Here is a 20,336-nt window from a genome sequence, read left to right as displayed (position 1 = left end):
TCATTCCATGTTTACGACAGGCAAACAACCTTGGTATCTATAAAAGTACTGTGTAACTGGATGCTAGATAGCTCATGAGTGGTTCTGAGTGATTTGTATCTCATTTACTCCTGTAAGAGCAGGCCTCTATTTGTTATCTCCTTCAGTGGTGTGTTGAAGATCAGAAACTTGAAGTATGTGAAATTGTAGGCATGAAGCTGCATTCTAGCATCTCACAGGCTGTTGTGCCAGTGCACCACATTACTGTACAATGGGACTGTTTAAAAGTGATTTATTTTTGTGTATTCTATTTATTTATTTTAATGATGGAATGCCCAGTTCATTAAGTCCCTTAACCCTGGCAGTATCCGGCTTATAAATTAGTCATTCAAACCTGTAATAACATCAAATGCATGTGCAGGATAGTATATTTAATTTACAAATTATTTCAAAGTGAAAATGAAAATTTAAGGTGACTAGGGTTTCCTTAAAAGTAGAACTAAATTGTGTATTCCTATGTTTTCTCCATTGGGTTTGTTTCAGCATGGCATTTGCAACAATCTGATAATAAAAAAAAATCTGTTTTGCAAGCTTTAACTTTTCTCTGGCCAGTAACCCGGTCTAATCCAACTGCAACATGCATTTTCAAACCTGTATATGGCTAGATGAATAAAAAGCTATCTATTCAGTACAAATGGCAGTGTCTATTTTTGGTTCCTGCAGGCCTCCTTGTTGGAACACTTGATACAGTGTTTGATTCGACTTCCAAAGTAGCTCCATATCGCATTCTACATCAGACACCAGATTCCCAAGTCTATTGGTCCATTGCTTGCGGTAAGTTAAAGAATTACTGCGCAACTTACTGATGGTTAGGTTCACCTTTCTTCATCATTAATTTGGGATTTACGGCACTTGATCAGTTGGATGCATATTAATACATCAAGTTATCCAAAATACAAAATGATGTAAAAGTACAATCCTATTTAAAAAATTTTGTTTCTTGTTTTTTAAAAACATCTATTATTATTAATTTTCAATGCCGTGTTATTGCAACTTTTTCCCCCAGTGAAAGTGCTATGTCCAAAAAACTTTTAAGCTTTATAGATCCAAAACTTTAAAAGGATAGTATCTTATTTCATAGAATCTTACAGCACAGAAGGCCATTCGGCCCATCGTTTCTGTGCTGGCTTTTGGAAAGAGTTATCCAATTAGTCCCACTCCCTTGCTCTTTCTTGATAGCCCTGCAAATTTTTCCTTTTCAAGTATATATCCAATTCCCTTTTGAAAGTTAATATTGAAGCTGCTTCCACAACCCTTTCAGGCAGTACATTCCAGATCATGACAACTCTTCATTTCCCCTCTGGTTCTTTTGCCAATTACCTTAAATCTGTGTCCTTTGGTTACTGACCCTCCTGCTAGTGGAAACAATTTCTCCTTATTTACTCTATCAAAACCCCTCAGAATTTTGAACACTTCTATTAAATCTCCCGTTAACCTACTCTGCTCTAAGGAGAACAATCTCAGCTTCTCCACGTGACTTAAGTACCTCATTTGATGGATTCTAAACATATTGAAACATTTTCATAGCTAACTTAATATCTCATTATTTAATAAACTAGAAAGAAGGAACTAATTTGCATTTCTATAGCATTTTACACAGATGTCCCAAAACACTTCACTGTCAATTAGGTATTTTGAAGTATAGTCACTGTTGTAATGCAGACAAACTATTGACTTTATGGTTGTTAAAATGGAGTTCAGTAATATAGATCACTGAGACCAAGTCCATTTTGCAGTTACAATAAAATTTTCTTTAAGTCCATCTATTGTTTTACTTTGCAACCACATACCAGTCGATCTCCTGGGACATTGCACACGGAGTCAAGACCAAGTATTGTCTTCATGAAGCAGTGCTAATGGATGGGGGATAATTGGACCAGAGTGTGCAAATATAATTCAAATCCCATTTTGAAGTCTTGCATTCTGTCCTTGCTTTTATATAATTGATTTGATATTATTTATAGATAATAAATTACAGTAATTTGGAAAGCTGAGTAACAGTTTGTTGGAGCGTGGAAGTTTCTCCGCGGTACAGGCCGAGGAGCTGGGAGACACAAAACGATGGCAGGAGAGTGTAGTTACAACGTGGCGTGCTTTGCATAGGCAGTTTCCATTGTAAATAGGAATTTATAATAGGCAAAGAAGATTGACAGAAATGTTACAACATGAAGCAAGGCTTTGTAGACAGGATGTGCATGCAGATATTTTTAATGTTGCAGATGAGCAATTCAGTTTTGCATTATATTCTAGTTTCTTCTGCCAGGAATATTGCCTTTTATTCTCTCTCATTTTCTTTTATGAAAATGTAAAGAACCATCACTTGCAATTTGTGATTAAAAATTTGGGCCGAAGCCATATTCCATCTCAGTTGGAAAAACTTCCTGGACCACATCACCAAAAAAAAAATCACTATCTGCTTACAGTCCGAAGGATAAAATATTAGGGATGTTCAGAATTTAGTACCTGAGCTCCACCATTTCATCATATGTCTTAATTATTCATTTTAGAATCTGATTTAAAGTGTTACTTTTACACCTTTTACTTTTAATTCCAATAATTTGATGAAGTTGCTATTATTTTTTTTTTATTCGTTCACGGAATGTGGGCGTCGCTGGCAAGGCCGGCATTTATTGCCCATCCCTAATTGCCCTCGAGAAGGTGGTGGTGAGCCGCCTTCTTGAACCGCTGCAGTCCGTGTGGTGACGGTTCTCCCACAGTGCTGTTAGGAAGGGAGTTCCAGGATTTTGACCCAGCGACAATGAAGGAACGGCGATATATTTCCAAGTCGGGATGCTGTGTGACTTGGAGGGGAACGTGCAGGTGGTGTTGTTCCCATGCGCCTGCTGCCCTTGTCCTTCTAGGTGGTAGAGGTCGTGGGTTTGGGAGGTGCTGTCGAAGAAGCCTTGGCGAGTTGCTGCAGTGCATCCTGTGGATGGTGCACACTGCAGCCACAGTGCGCCGGTGGTGAAGGGAGTGAATGTTTAGGGTGGTGGATGGGGTGCCAATCAAGCGGGCTGCTTTATCTTGGATGGTGTCGAGCTTCTTGAGTGTTGTTGGAGCTGCACTCATCCAGGCAAGTGGAGAGTATTCCATCACACTCCTGACTTGTGCCTTGTAGATGGTGGAAAGGCTTTGGGGAGTCAGGAGGTGAGTCACTCGCCGCAGAATACCCAGCCTCTGACCTGCTCTCGTAGCCACGGTATTTATATGGCTGGTCCAGTTAAGTTTCTGGTCAATGGTGACCCCCAGGATGTTGATGGTGGGGGATTCGGCGATGGTAATGCTGTTGAATGTCAAGGGGAGGTGGTTAGACTCTCTCTTGTTGGAGATGGTCATTGCCTGGCACTTATCTGGCGCGAATGTTACTTGCCACTTATGAGCCCAAGCCTGGATGTTGTCCAGGTCTTGCTGCATGCATGCTCGGACTGCTTCATTATCTGAGGGGTTGTGAATGGAACTGAACACTGTGCAGTCATCAGCGAACATCCCCATTTCTGACCTTATGATGGAGGGAAGGTCATTGATGAAGCAGCTGAAGATGGTTGGGCCTAGGACACTGCCCTGAGGAACTCCTGCAGCAATGCCCTGGGGCTGAGATGATTGGCCTCCAACAACCACTACCATCTTCCTTTGTGCTAGGTATGACTCCAGCCACTGGAGAGTTTTCCCCCTGATTCCCATTGACTTCAATTTTACTAGGGCTCCTTGGTGCCACACTCGGTCAAATGCTGCCTTGATGTCAAGGGCAGTCACTCTCACCTCACCTTGTGCTAGATCCTGCATGTGTAGCACTATGGTGTAATACTGTTTGGTTTTTTTTAGAATGTAGGAGCTATTCTGTCATGCTGGGTTTATAAAACAACCTCATTTGTATGTTTAGACAAAGCATACAGCTCAATGCTAAGACTTTATGGGCAAAACCATTGTTTGCTATCTGAATATTCAGAACAGTGCATCCTGGTCACTGTTCAGTATTTGTGTTCAGTGTGTACATTTTATAGTTACAGGAAGTACAGAGGTATTGCAGTATCAATATTCAGTTTTATTTGTTTAGTGTGTTGGGCAAACTTGAAGGTGCTTCAGCATTCATGTCATCAGGTGGATTCTCAGACTGCATGTAGAATGTGACTCATCTGTGCCAACTGAATCTATTTTTCTTGATGCTGTAATGATTTTAATTGCTGTAGATTTATTACTTGCGGTAGCACAGGACCTGCCTCTATGTTGTCCTGGATGTATCTTTATCATATTCTTTCTTTCTCCATAATTGGCTCTTAGACTTACTGATGCAGCAGCTTTAGTAATGTCATTTTTCATATTTACACTGTAATGAATGTTTATAGAATCATAGTTTGTCATTTATTAAGATTGATGAAGTAAAAGTTAACAATGGTAGGTCATACTTTTAATGGTTGGGGGGGGTGGGTATGGTGCAGAAAGAAACAACATAACGTTTTGGAATCCTATAGCGATCTGAATTGCAGTCTGAATGAGTTGGAACTATCTGAATTAAGAAAATGGCGCTGCACTTGCAGGCCAAAGATAGTTTTACATTGATGGAGTGGTGTCAATGGTGGATATGCTGTACTCCCACCATTGACTGCACTCTTTTTAATGTAAATTAACTGACCTTTGGAGAGACAATGGCATTAGGCAGAGCTGTTGTGTGGTTTCCAGTTAAAATGATAAAGCTCCCTTTTAACTTTGGGAATCCCAGATCATTGGGCTTGATTTGGAGCAGTGGGTAGAAAATAAGTAAATAATTTCAGTTTTTGCTGTTTGCTGATTTAAAGGAGTAATTACCAGGCATTGTGTCTACATTTTTCTGCTGTTTGTGAACTCTGTTGACCATCTTAATTTTTTCTGGTGGCCATGAATGTCCATAGCATCTCTAATATCACCTCCCCCTGACCCTGACCCCTTGTCCATGGCCCATTGGGTTAATGCATCTGAGTTTTCCGACAGCCTGGAGAAACTTGCAGCATTATCGATAGTATTTCAGTGAAGCATATTGATCAATGTATGAATTTTTTTTTGTTGCTTTGTTCACTCGAACTGTGGAAGAACACCTACCAGTGCATTACATATTTTTGTAAAGAATCTTACAACACCAGGTTATAGTCCAACAATTTTATTTGAAAATCACAAGCTTTCGGAGACAATCTCCGAAAGCTTGTGATTTTCAAATAAAATTGTTGGACTATAACCTGGTGTTGTAAGATTCTTTACATTTGTCAACCCCAGTCCATCGCATCTCCACATCATTACATATTTTTGTCTTTAAGCCTGGAGAGTAATATGAATTGTATCGTATCAGTTTCAAATACTTATGCAAGAGCAAATTAGACTTAAATGTATCGCACAAGAATTGTATTTGTACGACAGGGTATTGGCCGAAGTATGATTTTTTTTTTTCTCCCTCCCTTTAGCACATTAACACCAATACACTAAGCCTGGTGACAGCACTGTGGTGTAGCTAGCAATGTTACAATATTGCTTGTTTTTTCTCTGCTTATGTTGCGTGCTGACTCGAACCACCTGTTCTCACCAATGAATGCTCACTGAATGTAAAGCTACGACAATTACTTAAATTTTAGAATATAAGAAATAGGAGCAGGAGTAGGCCAATCGGCCCTTCGAGCCTACTCCGCCATTAAATAAGATCATAGCTGATCTGATCCTAACCTCAAATCTAAATTCATGTCCAATTTCCTGCCCACTCCCCGTAACCCCTAATTCCCTTTACTTCTAGGAAACTGTCTATTTCTGTTTTAAATTTATTCAATGATGTAGCTTCCTGGGGCAGCAAATTCCACAGACCTACCACCCTCTGAGTGAAGAAGTTTCCCCTCCTCTCAGTTTTGATGCCACTCATACAAAGAGGCATCTTCGAGCAGTGAGTGGAAGCGGAAAGGAAGAGCGTTGGAAGGGGCAAAAACACGATATTTGAAAAGGAAAATGTAGTGGTTGAAGTAGAGAGTCAATAAAATGTTTCACTCTAAATCTGATAATTTCAAGCTGAATACAAGTGCGCTTTCAGGCAACATGAAATTACTACTTTTTGAATAACTTAGAAGTTGATCCCTCAATACATGCATAAGTTGGCACATTGTCTTTGGCATTATGCCAAACTGTTTATCACAATGGGACCTCCATTATATGCTCTTCAATTTTCCATGAGAATTTTTGTGGGACAAAACCATGTGATGCTGCCTCCTTGAAAAGCATGCTAATACTAATTTCTCTTTCTGGTATAAATCCACCTCAGACCTCAAACATTATATTCAATGTGTACTCCTGTGCCATTCCAGAATTTATGTTTTTTGGTTATCTGCTAATATCCATTATAGTAATATGGGGTGGATGAGGGGGCCTCTGGTTTCACTAATATGGTTTTCTTGTATGCAAAGAAAGTACCAGATACAGTTCTTTTACCGATTAACTATCATGGCCTGATGGCACTTAAACTGAACAGAATTTTTTTGTTTTAAATGAGCACTACGACTGGGTAACGTAGCATTGAAAAAATAAGACTGAATAAAGCAATGCAATATCACCTAACACTTCTAGTCTCTGACTATAGACTGAGGTGATGATGAGTTATGGGATGTTTGCCAGCAGATTCTGATTCCTTGGTACATTGGCTAAGTAACTTGTGGATGATCAGTTTTTACTCTCTGTTTTCCTGGTTGTTCGTACTCAGTGAGATGACCTGGAAGGGGGAATAGGGCCTATATTAGTCAGTGTCTTTAACTATTTGAGTACTGTGTAAGAAGGTTTAATCACTAAAATGGCCTGAAGTGATTCCAATTTGATTGGTTTTGGTTGCCTAGAAGAGATGTGACTGGGCAATCATAGTATTTTGAAAATTTCTAATGCATTTTTATTTTGTTTCTAAACCAGGAGCCAACAGTGAAGAAATAAATAAGCACTGGGAATGGCTCGAACATAATGTGATGGTGATACTTTCTGTATTCGATAGTAATGAAGATATTACTAGCTTTGTTCAGGGAAAAATACTGGTAAGAATGCACTTCTCTGCCCAGAACAACAAGTTCTCTTTTATGTTGGTTTTCTTACGGTCCTGATTGGTTTATTTTTCAGTGTTTGCGTTCCATTTTATAGGCAGTGCAACAGGGCTGGTGAGGACAGTGCAACAGATAGTAGTAAAACAAAATCACATTGTGTTGTACCGGTTAAAAAGCTTGTGAACGCCAATACATGTATCAATTAAAAGCATTTTTTTTCTGGGCTTGTCTTTGAACAGTACTGCTAGGGTGTGCAAGTTGGACTTGATCAACTTGGTGCGCAGACTTTCATACATTTATTCCTGAAAATTCTCCAGATGACATTTTGACAATTCTCAGCCATGGAATCTAATTGTTGCAGTTCTGAGTGGGGAAGGGGGGACACAAATAGAATTGTTATTCAACCATTGTGCTGTGACAGTACTTTCCCATTTTTCATCTGTATTCTGAAATTCAAAGAAAATTGTTCTGCAGTACCTTTTGCTGAAACACGACCTATTGGAATTAGGTTTAAGTTTCTCCTCTAATTGAGACTGTTTTGTTTAATTTTGTGAATTATTTTTTAAATCCTTAATTTTATGGACCTGGCCCACATTTATAGATTGATCTAGCTTTTGGGCTAGGTCTGCTTAACTGCAATGAAAAAGGTATTTTAGGAGGTATAAGGTATGTATATTATTAAAATCATATTCTGCACTATAAAGACTTCTGGATTATTTCTGTCTAAGGGTCTAATAGCAGAAGAGTCCCAAAGTGCATCAATAAAGGAGGAAGATGACCCTGAGAAGTTTCGTGAGGCCTTGTTGAAGTTTGATAAGTGGTTTGGGCTGCCTGAGCAGGAGAAGCTGGTAACCTATTACTCATGCAGTTACTGGAGTGGACGGGTGCCATGTCAAGGCTGGGTATATCTCAGCACCAACTTCCTCAGCTTCTATTCCTTTTTTCTAGGCAAAGAAGGTGAGGCTCCTTTTACATACATCCACCTTACGACTGATTGTAACTTCCTCAGACTAATCTGTAACATTTTATATGGAAAATCTGATCTGACTACTGGTGTACGTGCCAAAACTCCTGTGTTCCAAATTGGTCACTGTGTCTAGTTAGTTTACCCGTGAAGTTTGTTGTATGCCAGGCTTTGTATGTCACTTTTAAATGTCCACCTATTACGGTGCACTTTCTGTGCGGGACTTTATCGAAGGCCTTACTGAAATCCATGTATACCACATCCACTGCGTTACCCTCATCCACACGCCTAGTCACCCCCTCAAAAAATTCAATCAAATTAGTCAGACATGATCTTGCCTTGACAAAGCCATGTTGACTATCCCTGATTAATCCTTGCTTCTCCAAGTGGAGACTAATTTTGTCCTTCAGAATTTTTTCCAATAATTTTCCTACCACTGATGTTAGGCTCACTGGCCTGTAATTCCCCGGTTTTTCCCTACTCCCCTTCTTGAATAATGGTATTACATTAGCGGTTCTCCAGTCCTCTGGCACATCCCCTGTGGCCAGAGGGGTTCTGAATATATGTGTCAGAGCCCCCGCAATCTCCTCCTTTGCCTCACACAGTAGCCTGGGATACATTTCGTCCGGGCCTGGGGATTTATCCATTTTTAGGCCTGCTAAAACCGCCAATACCTCCTCCCGCACGATGTTAATATGTTCGAGTATATCACAGTCCCCCTGCCGTATTTCTATGTCTACATCGTCCTTCTCCATAGTGAAAACAGATGCAAAAAATTCATTTAGAACCCCTCCTACATCTGCCGGCTCCACACACAGATTGCCATTTTTGTCCCTAATGGGCCCTATTTTTTCCCTAGTCATCCTCTTACCCTTAATATACTTATAAAACATCTTAGGATTTTCCTTTATTTTGCTCGCCAGTGTTATTTCATGGCCCCTCCTTGATCTCCTAATTTCTTTTTTAAGTATCCCCCTGCACTTTTTGTACTCCTCGAGGGCTTCCTCCGTCTTTAGCCTTTTGTATCTGCCAAAAGCCCTCCTTTTTTTCCTAATCCATTCTCGTATATCCCCTGACATCCAAGGTTCCCTGGAGTTCTTGGAACCACCCTTGACCTTTACGGGAACATGTTGCCATTGTATGGTCTCAATCTCCCTTCTGAAAGACTCCCATTGCTCCGATGCGGATTTTCCTACAAGCAGCTGATCCCAGTCCATTTTGGCCAGATCCTGCCTTATCCTATTAAAATCGGCCTTCCCCCAATTTAGAACCTTTATTTCCGGCCCCTCCCTATCCTTTTCCATGACCACCTTAAATCTCACCGAATTATGGTCACTGTCACCAAAGTGCTCACCACTAGCACTTCTTCCACTTGGCCGACCACATTCCCTAGAATTAGGTCCAGTACCGCCCCCTCTCTTGTAGGACTTTCTACATGCTGGCTCAAAAAGCTCTCCTGGATGCACGTTAAGAATTTTGTACCCTCTAAGCCTTTTACACTCTGAGTATCCCAGTTAATATTGGGGAAGTTGAAATCCCCCACTGTTATTACCCTATTATTTGCACAATTTTCTGAGATTTGCCTACATATCTGTTCCTCTATCTCCCCCTGACTGTTTGGGGGCCTATAGTACACTCCCATCAAAGTGCTTGCCCCCTTTTTGTTTTTAAGCTCCACCCATATGGCCTCATTAGAGGAACCTGCTAATATATCATCCCTCCTTATGGCAGTAATTGATTCTTTAATTAATATTGCGACCCCCCCTCCTCTTATACCTCCCCCTCTGTCTCGCCTGAAGATTCTGTACCCCGGAATATTGAGCTGCCAGTCTTGCCCCTCCCTCAACCATGTCTCTGTGACAGCAACTCTGCACAGATTGGAGAGCTTATTTTATAACATATGGCATAATTGTAAACCAGCCAGACACAACAATAATGTGGAGATGCCAGTGATGGACTGGGGTTGACAATTGTAAACAATTTTACAACACCAAGTTATAGTCCAGCAATTTTATTTTAAATTCACAAGCTTTCGGAGGCTACCTCCTTCCTCAGGTGAACGATGTGAATTTAAAATAAAATTGCTGGACTATAACTTGGTGTTGTAAAATTGTTTACAATTAGCCAACATAGATTAATTTGCTATGTTGTACCAGGGTTCTGTATATTAAAAAAGGTCCTTTATCTTACATTTTTAAATTCTAAAACTAGCTTATTTTATAACATATGGCATAATTGTAAACCAGCCAGACACAACAAAGTAGCTCTCCAATCTGTGCAGAGTTGCTGATGTATATGGGTAATTTGCTGTAGATTTTATCCTCATATGATTTCAAAACATTTTTGTCCAAATTTTAGATTTAGTTTAAAAAAAAATCTTGTGTACTATAACATAATCTTACAATAGCATAGGGTTGCTAGAGTACTGAGTAATAAGCTGGCTGGTGACTCACTATTTATTCAGTATGTAGAAGCCAGAGTTCTTAAATGTACATTTGAATCACCTTGCTGCTTACAGACATGTATTGTGTAGGCTGTAAAGCATGTGCCTTCGGTTAGGTCATAACGTATCTGAGTTATAGGCAGTGTGTAAATGTATCATGTTTCGTTGAGGAGAGGGAAGGGGACTGTGCACTAACAAGATAATGGAGACAGCACTAAAAATGAGTCATGTTAAGAGTGTCAGTGTTTGGAAGAAGGTGCCTGTGTTGTGCTGGGCTTGGTGCTGTGGTTGGAATTACTGATACTCTTCAGAGAGTTTCTACAGGAAAGGGGTTCATTTCTTTTTGGTAAGAACTCCATGCTGTCTTTTAAAAGGCCGTTATAGCATTATTTTCTATTAGTGTTCCTTAACATAGGTATCCATTCATTGATATCCTGATACTTCAATATCAACAGTTCAGGAAACTGAGATTTTATAATTATAACTTTTTCCATAAGTAGTATTGATCACTGTTGAATGTTGATCAGCATCAGAATTTGGTTCAAATGTGACTTTATTCCAGTGTATTAAATCCTTATGTTGTTTTGAGCGCTAGATAGTGTCTGTGTGTGTGTACATGTGTGTGCATGTATGTATGTGTTTTTAAAAAAAAATCTTCCCTTTTTCCCCACGGGCTACCATTTCTCTTTAATTTCCCCACAGTTGCCTTCTGGCACTGTACAGATATTTGCAGCTAAGAGAGCAGAACAGTCTGGATCATGAATGTATTCATAACTGCTTTCCATACCATTTTGTGATGAGCTGAAAAAAAATTACTTTCTTGAAGGTTGAGTTATTCTTCCCCTCTCCCTGCCAAAATACAAATTTTTCTGTGGGGTAGTATTCCATCAGCAATCCTAGGTGCGAACTGCCACAATACCCCTGATCAGAGCTGGCCAGGACAAATATTAATTTAAATTTTAGATTCAAACTTTCAATTAAAATTAAAATAGAGTAGTTGAGGAGAAGCGCATAGATGCATTTAAAGGGAAGCTAGATTAACATATGAGGGAGAAAGGAATAGAAGGATATGCCGATAGGGTTAGATGTAGAGGGGGAGCATAAATGTCAGCATAGACCAGTTGGGCCGAGTGGCTGTTTCTGTATTGTAAATTCTATGTAATATGTACCTCATGACTCGAGCTGCAAGACTACTCCCAGAACTATATTAATATTAAAGAAGGATAATCTTGGGGCTGTAATTTCTCCGCTCCCCACCCCTATCCCCGGGAAAATAGCTTTACAACCACTTGCTTTGTCAGAAAGCAGCTTTTTGTTATGGGAACACCAGTGACTGTTTCTATGAAGAGCTTTGTGGTTTAGCATCTGATTGGTGCCCAAACCAAGAGCAGTCGGTGTGACCAATATTAATTGAGAGGCTCCTTGATGTGAGAGAGATCTAAAATGGTTTGAGGGAAAACAAAACTAATTTTTAATGAAAGCCGCGCTCTCTCATTCTCCTTCACCTTTCCAATGCACAATTAGAATTTTGTGTGTGGAGGAGGCTTATTACAGTTTTAAAAAAAAACAGACCTTATTTTAAAGTGAATTTTCTTTCCCTTTCCAGCCCGCTAACAGAACCACCAGTGCTCCTTTGAAATTTCTCTGCTTCTGTTTCCAGCTTCACCATTGCAAGCATCTACAACATTTTTTAAACATCTTGCCCATTTCTGCTTTTGTAGGCAATAAATTTAACGTTCATCTGTGTGTTAATATTTGCAGGGGCTTCCCCACACAGAAAAGTTTGAAAACCACTGCCGTGATCACGTCATTCCCCATTGGAAAGGTGGGTGTGGAGACCTGCAGCTCAGGCCTTTATAAATGAGTGGTCTTGGAGTGACTAACTTCATTCCCTCCCCCCTTAAAGCTCACTATAACCTATATGTGGTGCATAATATTCGTGGAGCTAAAAATGTTCTGTGGTCCCCAAACTAGTAAATATTTATCCTCTATTCCACTGCATATCTATGCCTTGTGCAGTTGGGATGAAATTGTGATTTAATATACTTAACAGCTGTTTTTTTGGTCATATCCAGAGAGGGAACAATAATTGCTTTCTGTAAATTTGCATTGATTTTATAATTTCTGTTTAATTTCCAGTTAAGCTTATCATTTCCTGGGATGAAATATCAAAACTTGAGAAGACTACAAGTGTCATCCTCTCAGAGAGTATACACATTTGCAGCCATGGAGAAGACCATTATTTTTCAATGTTCATGCATTTAAATGAAACCTTTCAGTTGATGGAGCAGCTTGCTGAATATGCAGTGAAGAGATTATTTGACAAGGAGACATTTGAGACTGACTTATCACTCAGTGACCCTTTACAAATAACAAAAAGGTAATGAACAAATGTTGCTTTATGCTGTGATATAAGTAAGAGAAATGTTTGGCTCCAGATCACTATTTGCCTTGAAGTGTGACATTCTTAATATTACAAGGTTTTTCTTTATCAATTGCAGACTATAAAATGCTTGCATCTCTTTGCCATCTGTATATGCCTTACTTGCAAATGAGATTAAGAGTTATGTGATTTTTCCTCTGTGTGAATGGCCTTGACATTCACTTACTGGCAACCCAAGTAAGGCAGCTGAGAACGGGCGCTCAGTAAAAGGGGGTATTAAGCCTTTATCCCATCTCTTAGTACTCTTACAAATGCTGCATTGAAAACTGTAAATGAATGCAATAGTGTTCTGGAAGAGATAATCTTGCATTGCTTCTACCTTTTGTGCCTTGCTTTTCATTCTGCTTTTTGGAGTGTTTCTCTGAGGCATTCTGTTTCCCAGCTGAGTGTTCCCTGGATTGGCTCGTAGCCCATTTTGGGCCTCTGTCAATGCCATTGCCTGCTAGGAGACACACGACTGGCCTCAAAACACACATTTATATCTTCTCTTCACCTTAATAAATGAGCCTCCTGGTTCCCATTGGTGAATCATAAGTATAAACCCCTAAATAATACTCTTGACACAAAGCATTAAACAAATGTTTTTGATGGTCTTGTGATCAATGCTGTTGAGTTCTAAAAACCACAAATATTTGTTACTTATGATGACCTTAATTTGGTGTAAAAGGTTTTTTCCTTCACTTTATCTTCTTAATTCTTTTTCCAAGGCAAGTTATCCGGGTTCTTTTAATCCTTGTGACCTCCCCCACCATAATTCTGATGTTTCATTGCTGGCCTAGGCGAACCTGGTTCTTGGACCTTCTGATCCTGAGCATTGGGAAGCCAAATACCACTCCATTTGGCAATATGTCCTGACCCAAACGAGAAGGCAGATATAGCATGCCAATCACTTTCACTTGACTGGCTCCTCCGAGGATTTGTCCAGAGCATTTGGATTAGGGGTCAATAGTGACTTCCAGGAAAATGTCAAAATTGAACTTATAGACTGCTAAGTGGAAACTTTTCTTGCACAGGTGTTAGAATACTGTTTTAACCCTTTTAATGTGTTCTGCAGTCCTCGCATATCTTTGGATGCTATTAGATAAGGGTTTTACCCTAGGTTCCTGTTAATGCTGACTCTGCCTCCCACCTTTTCTGTGTGCGTAGGGAGCTACCTGCTTTAGGAAAGGATACTGGAAGGTGTTGCCTCTTGCTCATTAGGTTGTACCAGCAAGGAAGTTGAATCTGGTTCTGAGTAAGATGCTGTTTAAGCCTTATCCCTTTGAAATTATGAGTGCATGAGACTTCAAATTCCTCTCATTTAAAATTGCCACTTCACTGGTGCTCATCTTGGCACAGTGTGAATGATCTTCATGCATTGGTGGTGGATCCACTGTTTAGCTTGGCATATGAATGTGGTGGCATTAATGCCCAAAGTAGTGGACTAAACCTCTGCACCAAAATTAAATTGGAATGTTTTGCTGCTCTTGTTCATCTTAAGGGTTCCTATCTGGTGATTCAACAGACAACGACATCCGAATGTATTCAGAATGTGAGTTGTAAGAATTTCAAAAAAAAAAATCAGCTGACATAAATTTGAAAATTTAACAGACAGACCCATGAAAATGATTCCCTTGTCCTACCCACCACCCTGGGATGGATTGAATTCCTATTTGTAAATAAGCAAAATAGTTTAGATTACTCAATATGGTTAATGTCTTCCTTATTTTATTTTACAAAGCCCAACTTCCATGTATGTACTCTAATAGAAAATATTGTGTGATGAATTACGCTATTTTATATATAAAATATTTCATACAGTGCACTGAAGGTGCTGTCCAGTGCTGATTTGGTAAATTGGGATAGTTCTGAATACAAGTTGTGCTTGTCTATCAAAGGCAGATTGTGTTGTGGGACGTACAATGTAAATTCTTTCTAATTAATCAAAAGGTCAGTTGGTTTTCAGTGTTGCATTGATTGCATTCCTTTTGTTTTTCTTTAGAGGTTTGGAGAATCGAGCGAGGAAAGACTATTTCACAGCACTCTTTAGGCTGCCCAGGGAAGAAAGTCTGGATGACATACTTGACTGTTTCCTTTGGATCCCTTTTTGCCATGCCCACGCATTTGGGAAAATGTTCATTGCAGATAATTACATCTGCTTTAGTAGCCAGGATGGGAGTCATTGCAAAGTAATCATTCCATTGCGGGAGGTAATGTTTAATAAACAAAAGTATTTAACATCAAAAGTATTGAGGGGGGAAAAAAGCCTTCCCAAATTTTTCTTAGAAATTTGGTAAAAGTTGTTAAGGCTAAAGCCTTGTTAGAAATCCAGCTTGAGAGTGCTTCTTCTGGGTACTACAGTGAAAAGATGAGACATGCTATAGCCCTATTTATACTACATTTACATCAAGGAAGCTTATTTTTACTAACCCACATTATAGGTTCAGGTAGGAAAACTTTTTAGCTGTTATCTTCACAGGGAGGTACCAGGGAGCCGAGCACTTCCTTAGAGGAAAAGGAGAAGAATTCAGAGGGTGAACACACTGTCATTCTCACTGCTCGCTTTTTTGGAGAGAGAGGGTTAATGGCTGGGGTGTGTGGGGGGCTTGGGGGGGAGGAGTTGTGAATTAGAAAAATGAACAGGTTCTCTGTTCCTAGTTTTACACTGCCTAAATATTTATTCCAGAGAGAGGCTGTTCTAAAACCCACTGACATGGGAATGAGATTTTTTAGTATTCCAATTTATACCAGTATTGCTCTACTGACAGAGTTTACATTGTCAGTTTTAGGCTCAAGGGGCCTTTGCTTTCACTTAGCTCTAGATTTAGTGTAAATAGGGCTATAAATTCTTGCATAAGAATGGTTTCCTGTTTTCACAAAAACACTGCTGCAATAATGTTAGCTAATTGGAATTAATGTTTTGGTTATTGCAAAGTATCAAATAGTAGCTTTATAGTACTGCACTGAGGTTTAAGAATGCATTATAGCCCTGCTCACATTTATGTATAAGTGCTGTAAAACAGTTTGCTGCATGCTGTAATTATGAATCTTCATAGCCTATCTCTGATACAATTAAACTATTTTTAATGTGTTGTCACCCACCCATCTGGAATGCAAATATCAAATTGATGTGAGTTCTCTGACAGGTCATAAGTATGGACAAGCCTGACGGCTCAGGCAAAAGCATCTCCTTCAGTACCAGATGTAAAATAACTTTCCGCTTCACTGAAATTAAGGACAGCGATGGGCTTGTGAAGAAACTGGAAGGGAAACTGAACTGTAGCACAGGTGCATGTGCACAACACACTTTGGGAAATGGAGAGGTAAAAATCTTTGAGCGATTGTAATGTGTACAATTTACAAAAAGTAGCCCTGAAATTTGGTGGTGCAGGTTGTTTGAGTTCCAGAACACCTGCCGTGAAATTACGGGACTGCAATTTGTTCCTCCCCATCATCTACAGCAAGCTTCTGACCTCATTGTTGTCAGTGAGAAAGAATACGTTATTCCTGGGATTCTTTTATGGGCCTCCAAGCGTTTGTCTTCAGATTGACTGAAGCCTGTGAGCAGGTTACCCATCTTGTTGGCTAGGGATGGAATGCTGCATTGGAGTCCCAAAAAAGGGCAAGGAGCAAAATACCTTTTAAGTCTTTCTTTCAAAACGGGTAATATCCTGGAACAGAGATCAAAAGAAACAGCTCCATGGTAATATTGCTGCACAATACTCCCCTGACTACAGAAAGTAAACACAGGAAAGGAGAAAACTTGCATTTATGTAGCACCTTTTACAACCTCAGGACGTCCCAAAGCACTTTACAGCCGATGAAGAACATATGAAAGATTAAGTACTTTTTGAAGTGCTGTCACTGTTCTAATGGTGGGAAACGAGGCAACCAAATTGTGTACAGCAAGGTCCCACAAACAGAAATGAGATAAATGACCAAATAATATACTTTAGTGATGTTGGTTGAGGGATAAATATTGGCCGGGACACCGAGAACTCCTCTGCCTTTCTTCGAATAGTGCCATGGAATCTTTTACGTCCACCTGTGAGGGCAGGCAGGGACTTGGCTTAACGTCTCATCATGTTTTGAAAGACACTACCTCCGACAGTGCAGCACTCCCTCAGCACTGCATTGAAGTGCCAGCCTGCATTATGTGCTCAAGTCTCTGGAGTAGGTCTTGAACCCACGACCTTCGACTTAAAGGCAAGAGTGCTACTACCACTAAGCCACGACTAACACCCAAACATTCTCTGTTCTTAGTTTACATTGGGTTAAAACCAGGGAGTTGAATCGAATTCTACATTTAGTGTGTGGTAAAACCTCATTATACAGTGCTACTGTGCCTCTTCAGTGTCGTAACTCCATTTTAAGAAAAAATGGGAGAAGTGGCAACTGGCTTATAAATAATGGAGTTGTGAATCGGTACTTAAAGCTGCTTGCATTAAGAGTACATCTTGTAACATTTCTGTTAACCGTAAACATGCTTTACATGTAACTTTAGAGTCCATGCAGCTTTCACAGTTCCAACTATAAAGAGGGTGTTCGTTGTCTCTCTCTCAAAAATTCTGTTGTGCAGCACAGCTGCTGGTAATACTGTGCTACTGATTGTTTACATGTATAGCTGGGGAATCAGGAAAAAGTACTTGGGTAATTTATTGGGTGCCACTAAATGACTTGAAACAGCAGGACACTTATGCAAGACAAAGACCCCATCATTTTTATTTGTCAAATAAAAACAACAGTTCCTTTTGACTACACCAACAACTTGCATTTCTAATAGCATCTTTAACATAGTAAAACATCCCAAGGCGCTTCACAGGAGCGTTATCAATCAAAATTTGACACCAAGCTAGAAGAGGTGATATTAGGACATGTGACCAAAAACTTGGTCAAAGAGGTAGGTTTTAAGGAGCGTCTTAAAGGAGGAAAGAGAAGTCGAGAAACAGAGGGGTTCAGGGAGGGAATTCCAGAGCTTAGGGCCTAGGCAGCTGAAGGCATGGCCGCCAATGGTGGAGCGAATAAAATCGGGGATGCGCAAGAGGCCTAGCGCAGACTACTAGGGGTAGTATTGGCTAGAATAGGACAGCTAAATCCCTATTATCTGTAATTTTGTGTCACCCTTGTAGAGCATGGGATGTAATTAAATGGGCAATGATTTTGAACAGAAAGCATAGATGACAAGAGCCTAGCTTGCCTATCAAACATGTACAGGCTGCTCTCATGGACAACCCAACCAATGGTGCATCTTCATCTTATTTCTTGGCAGGAATCATGTCCAAAGAGTTCTCAGGAAAACAGCACTTTCTTTGGGCGCGATGATCCTTCGCTTTCATTTACTGGTGATCAACATAGTGCTTTGCTTAAAGAAAGCAGTAAAACAGTTAATACTGAAGCATTGATGAGAGTCTTTCACCCACAAGATGCAGAAAATCTGGATTCAAAAATGGTAAATAACTCAATTCCCTAATGCACTAAAATTTGCTATACATTTTACGGATGTTTTGTTCTAGCATTTCTACGTTGGCCTTTGGTGAAATAGGTAAATGTCCAGGTTAATTGTAGTTTCTTGACTTGGAGGTTTAACTTGTTAGGATGTTATATAGTATACTCAATGATATATTGCTGCAATACTTGAATGCTCTGAAATCCTGTACTGACATGTCACTATACCCAGTTAGGCTTAAAAAAAACCTCTAGGTTACTCCTATTTTTCTGTGGTGTTGACAATTTTATTTAAAAAAACATTGCAAAATGAGTAACAGGTAGCACTGTGGATTAGCATACTGCCGTATCAGCTTTTGGATCCTGGTTTGAATCCAGAACAGATTGAAGTGTCCCCTCGCTGCTACCTGTACAGGTAATATATAAAATCAGTTGGTTAAGTCTTAACTGAACTCCCAATGGGTGTGAGCCAAGTGCATAAAGCTGCCTATAATGTTGTACAAATTGTCACGTGGGAGCACATCGGGATGGTAGGCATGCAAAATGGAAAAATTCACACGTGCCATAGACGGTACATTTCTGAGGTTGAGGTTAGGGCACATTGTTCAAGCAGAATAAAAATCCCTCTGTGCTCCTGATAATAAGTTTTTAGCACTTAAAAAAAAAAGAATCGTCCAAAAATTTGAATTAAATAACATATATAAAAGTGGAAATTTATTCATCAAAATACCCAGTTACCAAATAATTTGAATTAATTGACTGTGAATTAAGAGGAGTAGACTCTCAAATGAGGATGCATGTGTTAGGTTGGGTCTGAATAGAATATGCTAAGTTTAAAATCTTCTAATGGTTTCCTGTCAGTCAGTTAAATGTCATCACCACAGAATAGGTGTGAGCACACTGAATATCTGTCCATTCAGTTTCAAGTTAAATCTAGAACTTTTGTAGCTTATACAACTCAAATTCATGCTACATATTTCTAATACCAAATTTCAAAAAATAATTGTGGTCCAGTGGCTGAATATGTTGGGTGTTAGAATTGCCTACCATGGAGAAGTAAGTATTGTGTTTGTGTCTGTTGTTCTCACATAATGAATTCCTATTCTCAGCTAGGTAATTTGGGAAGTGGAGGCCATACACGACCCTTCTACCCCCTCCCAACTCGCACAGCAAAAGAAAATAAGTGCCTCTGGGCTGATAATGGTACTTATTGCTCCATTGTATGATTTTAGATGTATTTGAATCTCTAGGCATTAATATTTAACATGCTATGTTTTCCTTTGTGCAAATTCTGCAATGAGGGATTTTTAAAAATAATTGATAATTTCCCTTTTGTGGCTGTTGATGCCACTGGATTTGTATTGTAAACTGATCTGATGATGCCACACAAGAATAAATAATTTAAGCGACAATTAAGTAAATTCTAGCTCGCTTACCTGTATAATACGTGGATGTCATCTTAGCGGTGCAAAAAAAAAACTCCAGTTAAAAACATACTAACAGGAGTAGCCCATTCAGCTCCTCGAGCCTGTTCTGCCATTCAATTAGATCATGGCTGATTTGTACCCTAACTCCATTTATGTGCCTTGACTTCATATCCCTTAATACCCTTGGCTAGCAAAAATCTATGGATCTCAGACTTAAAATTATTAATTGAGCTAGCAGCTACTGCTTTTTGTGGGAGAGAGTTCCACACTTCTACCACCCCTTGCGTGAAGAAGTGTTTCCTAACTTCTCTCCTGAATGACCTGGCTCTGATTTTAAGGTAATGCCCCCTTGTCCTAGACTCCCCTACCAGCAGGAAAGGTTTTTCTCTATCTACCCTATCAAAATCCTAAAAACGCCAATCAAATCACCCCATAAACTTCCATATTCCTGGGAGTACAAGGCTAGTTTATGTAAACTCTCCTCATAATTTAACCCTTGGAGCCCTGGTAACTTTCTGGTGAATCTGCACTGCACTCCTTCCAATGCCAATATATACTTCCTAAGGTG

General features: G+C 39.6%; 1 protein-coding gene across 3 annotated transcripts in view; it reads left to right on the top strand.

Annotated features, from left to right (window-relative positions):
* tbc1d8b (TBC1 domain family member 8B) overlaps positions 1–20,336 on the top strand; it is a 69,133-nt gene that overhangs the window by 4,878 nt on the left and 43,919 nt on the right. For 2 of the 3 annotated variants that reach the window (XM_067997287.1, XM_067997289.1), the window contains exons 2-8: positions 703–813; positions 6,943–7,061; positions 7,796–8,024; positions 12,614–12,854; positions 14,899–15,106; positions 16,043–16,219; positions 18,166–18,345. In XM_067997287.1, coding sequence (XP_067853388.1) covers positions 703–813; positions 6,943–7,061; positions 7,796–8,024; positions 12,614–12,854; positions 14,899–15,106; positions 16,043–16,219; positions 18,166–18,345 — 1,265 coding nt within the window. The remainder of the gene's footprint in view (positions 1–702; positions 814–6,942; positions 7,062–7,795; positions 8,025–12,613; positions 12,855–14,898; positions 15,107–16,042; positions 16,220–18,165; positions 18,346–20,336) is intronic. The other variant, XM_067997288.1, reaches the window with a different exon arrangement.

Source organism: Heptranchias perlo, chromosome 15, assembly GCF_035084215.1.
Source record: "Heptranchias perlo isolate sHepPer1 chromosome 15, sHepPer1.hap1, whole genome shotgun sequence".
Classification (NCBI taxonomy): Eukaryota; Metazoa; Chordata; class Chondrichthyes; order Hexanchiformes; family Hexanchidae; genus Heptranchias; species Heptranchias perlo.
Note: the sequence above shows the minus strand (reverse complement) of the source record. Positions and strands in the feature narration are given on the sequence as shown.